The 2,354-nt window shown below is 41.7% G+C and overlaps 1 protein-coding gene across 1 annotated transcript in view; it reads left to right on the plus strand.

Annotated features, from left to right (window-relative positions):
- Window positions 1–2,354, plus strand: part of LOC101861654 (prostaglandin reductase 1) — a gene marked incomplete in the record, with an annotated part of 12,176 nt that overhangs the window by 1,081 nt on the left and 8,741 nt on the right. The window contains 2 exon segments of the mRNA XM_035969101.1: window positions 232–353; window positions 1,822–1,867. Coding sequence (XP_035824994.1) covers window positions 232–353; window positions 1,822–1,867 — 168 coding nt within the window.

Below are 2,354 nucleotides of genomic sequence, written 5' to 3' on the forward strand. Positions count from 1 at the left end.
TCTCTCTCTCTCTCTCTTTCTCCCTCTCTCTCTCTCTCTCTCTCTCTCTTTCTCTCTCTCTCTCTGTTGTTTTGGTTGGGAAAAAACCCACTTAAAAGCTGTTGTTGCTGATGCTGCTGCTGCAGCTGCTGCTGCTGCCCTTCCTGTATAGTTTGGTATTTTTGTAAGCTGAAGAGTTTGCTGCTTAGTCTATAGGCCTATAAATAGTCATGTCATGTGACTGGTCGTCAGGGTTACTGTTCCGGTCACAGCCGCAAGCCAAGTGTGGATAAAAACGAGGCAGTATGTGGGGACTCCCCGTCGGCAGGACTTTCTGCTCAAGTCTGAGGAACTGCGGTGTATAGAGGACGGAGGTGGGTTGGTAGGTTGGTTGGTTGGTTGGTTGGTTGGTTGGTAGGCTGGTTGGTTAGATGGTTGGTTGGTTGTTGGTTGGTTGGGTGGGTGAGTGGTTGGCTGGTTGGTTAGATGGTTGGTTGGTTGGTTGGGTGGGTGGGTGAGTGGTTGGTTGGTTGGTTGGTTGGTTGGTGTGTTGGCTGGTTCGCTGGTTGGTTGGTTGGTTGATTAGTTGATAGGGAGGTTGGTTTGTTTGTTGGTTGGTTGGTTGTTTTGTTGGTTCGTTGTAATATGATATATAATCGTTGACTAGGCACACACTAGAACTACTAGGCCTAGTGTGGGTGGTCCCAATAATTGTCAGGATTGGTTTCGGTTCGGTTCTGTTCGTCGGCGCCGTTCGGTTAGTCGAATTGAGTCGGGGCCAGTCAGATTTTAGTCTATGGAAGGGCAACAGCTACTATCATGGCACAATTCGAACGATTTTTTGTTGTTTAATTTCAAGGCTGAGAGTTGATCGAATCGAACCGATCCTGACAATGGTCACTGACAATTATAGTTTCTAGTAACTTCACAAGACGTCGAGTTGAGAGCACAGTACAGACAAAACTATCATTTATTCTCTAGCCTTTTATACATGTGTGAGGCATTGTTGTGAAATCAGGCGCTCGTCGAAATAATGGAATCAAAGAAAACTGCATTTTTGTGGCCGTCGACCATTTATTTTCGAATGTTCTTTTTTTAACTATGCATCTTTAATGTCCATTTAAAAACACCTTCATGTGTAGATTTTACTGAAAAACGCTGATCAAATGCACAAAGGATGCAAATTTGCATTTTCCAAGGACTCTCAAGCTTTGTAGTCACCCAACTTTGTCGGCAATTTCACCGCTAATTATTCTATTCTACTTCTGAAACCAAGCAACACCATCTCCTTCAATTGCAAATATCGCGACTGCTATTCAAGACAGATGAGTCATATTTCTAACGAAAGCAAGACAAATGAACCAGCTTTACCGTGATACCAATGTGATACCAATGACGCCTCATGCCACAACGTTGACGAGCTCCTGATTCCACCACGTTTCGACAAATTATTATATGCTCATTAATACTAAAACAACATTATTCTAACCTAGACCAGTTTGCACGTTGGAGTCGTGCAACTAAGGCGCTACAAGTTGTATCTATAATAAACTTCTGGTTTGGTCGCTTCTAAGGACAAGCGGGCTAACCCAGATTTCGGGGGTTTCCAGAAATCTTGACCTACACCAAAAGTGGGTATTTCCCTACCTATAGGAGACGTTTGGTTTCTTTGGTGTATATGTTTGTTTGGTTAAAGAGAAAACTCTCCTTGTGTTTTATAGAAACTGAACAACGGGCAGAAACTTTACCTTTTATTTTCTCAAAACAGCATTTTTTGGGGAAAACCCCATTGTGCTTAGAAGCAAACGCATTATGTCTGTTTCGATTTTTGTGACCCCACAGAAATTCTCGTGAAGGCTTTGTGTTGGACAGTGGAGCACTATATGAGGTAATACAAATCAATAGTGATAATAATGACAATAGCATAATTTGCATTGCATAGCGCAAATCCCCGATCAATAGCAAGCTCTATGCGTTTCACAATCTATACTATTACCAGAGACCTGAGAACATTCATGAATAAATAAATATTATTACACATGCACATACATAAATACACAATATTACACCAATACAGAACAATTTTACAAACATGCCATTGCTGGTCGCCGCTGTGCAGCTTCCTGTTTGTTGAGCTTGGGTTGTCGTGTCTTGCTCAAGGACACACCTCAGTGACCACCCTCTCTCTTTCTCTGTTGTCTTCTTACTTCTGACGAACTGTCTCAGTACCGTAGTCTGAACTTTTTGTAATTGACTTCTTTGGACTTCACGAAGGGTTTTTTTTTTGCTTTGATTTGGTTTGGTTTGTTTTTTTAGCGTTGTTTGTTGTTGTTTGGTTTGTTTTGTTGTTTTTTGTTGTTTGTTTTTTTTTTTTG

Source organism: Aplysia californica, unplaced genomic scaffold (assembly GCF_000002075.1).
Source record: "Aplysia californica isolate F4 #8 unplaced genomic scaffold, AplCal3.0 scaffold00116, whole genome shotgun sequence".
NCBI lineage: Eukaryota > Metazoa > Mollusca > Gastropoda > Aplysiida > Aplysiidae > Aplysia > Aplysia californica.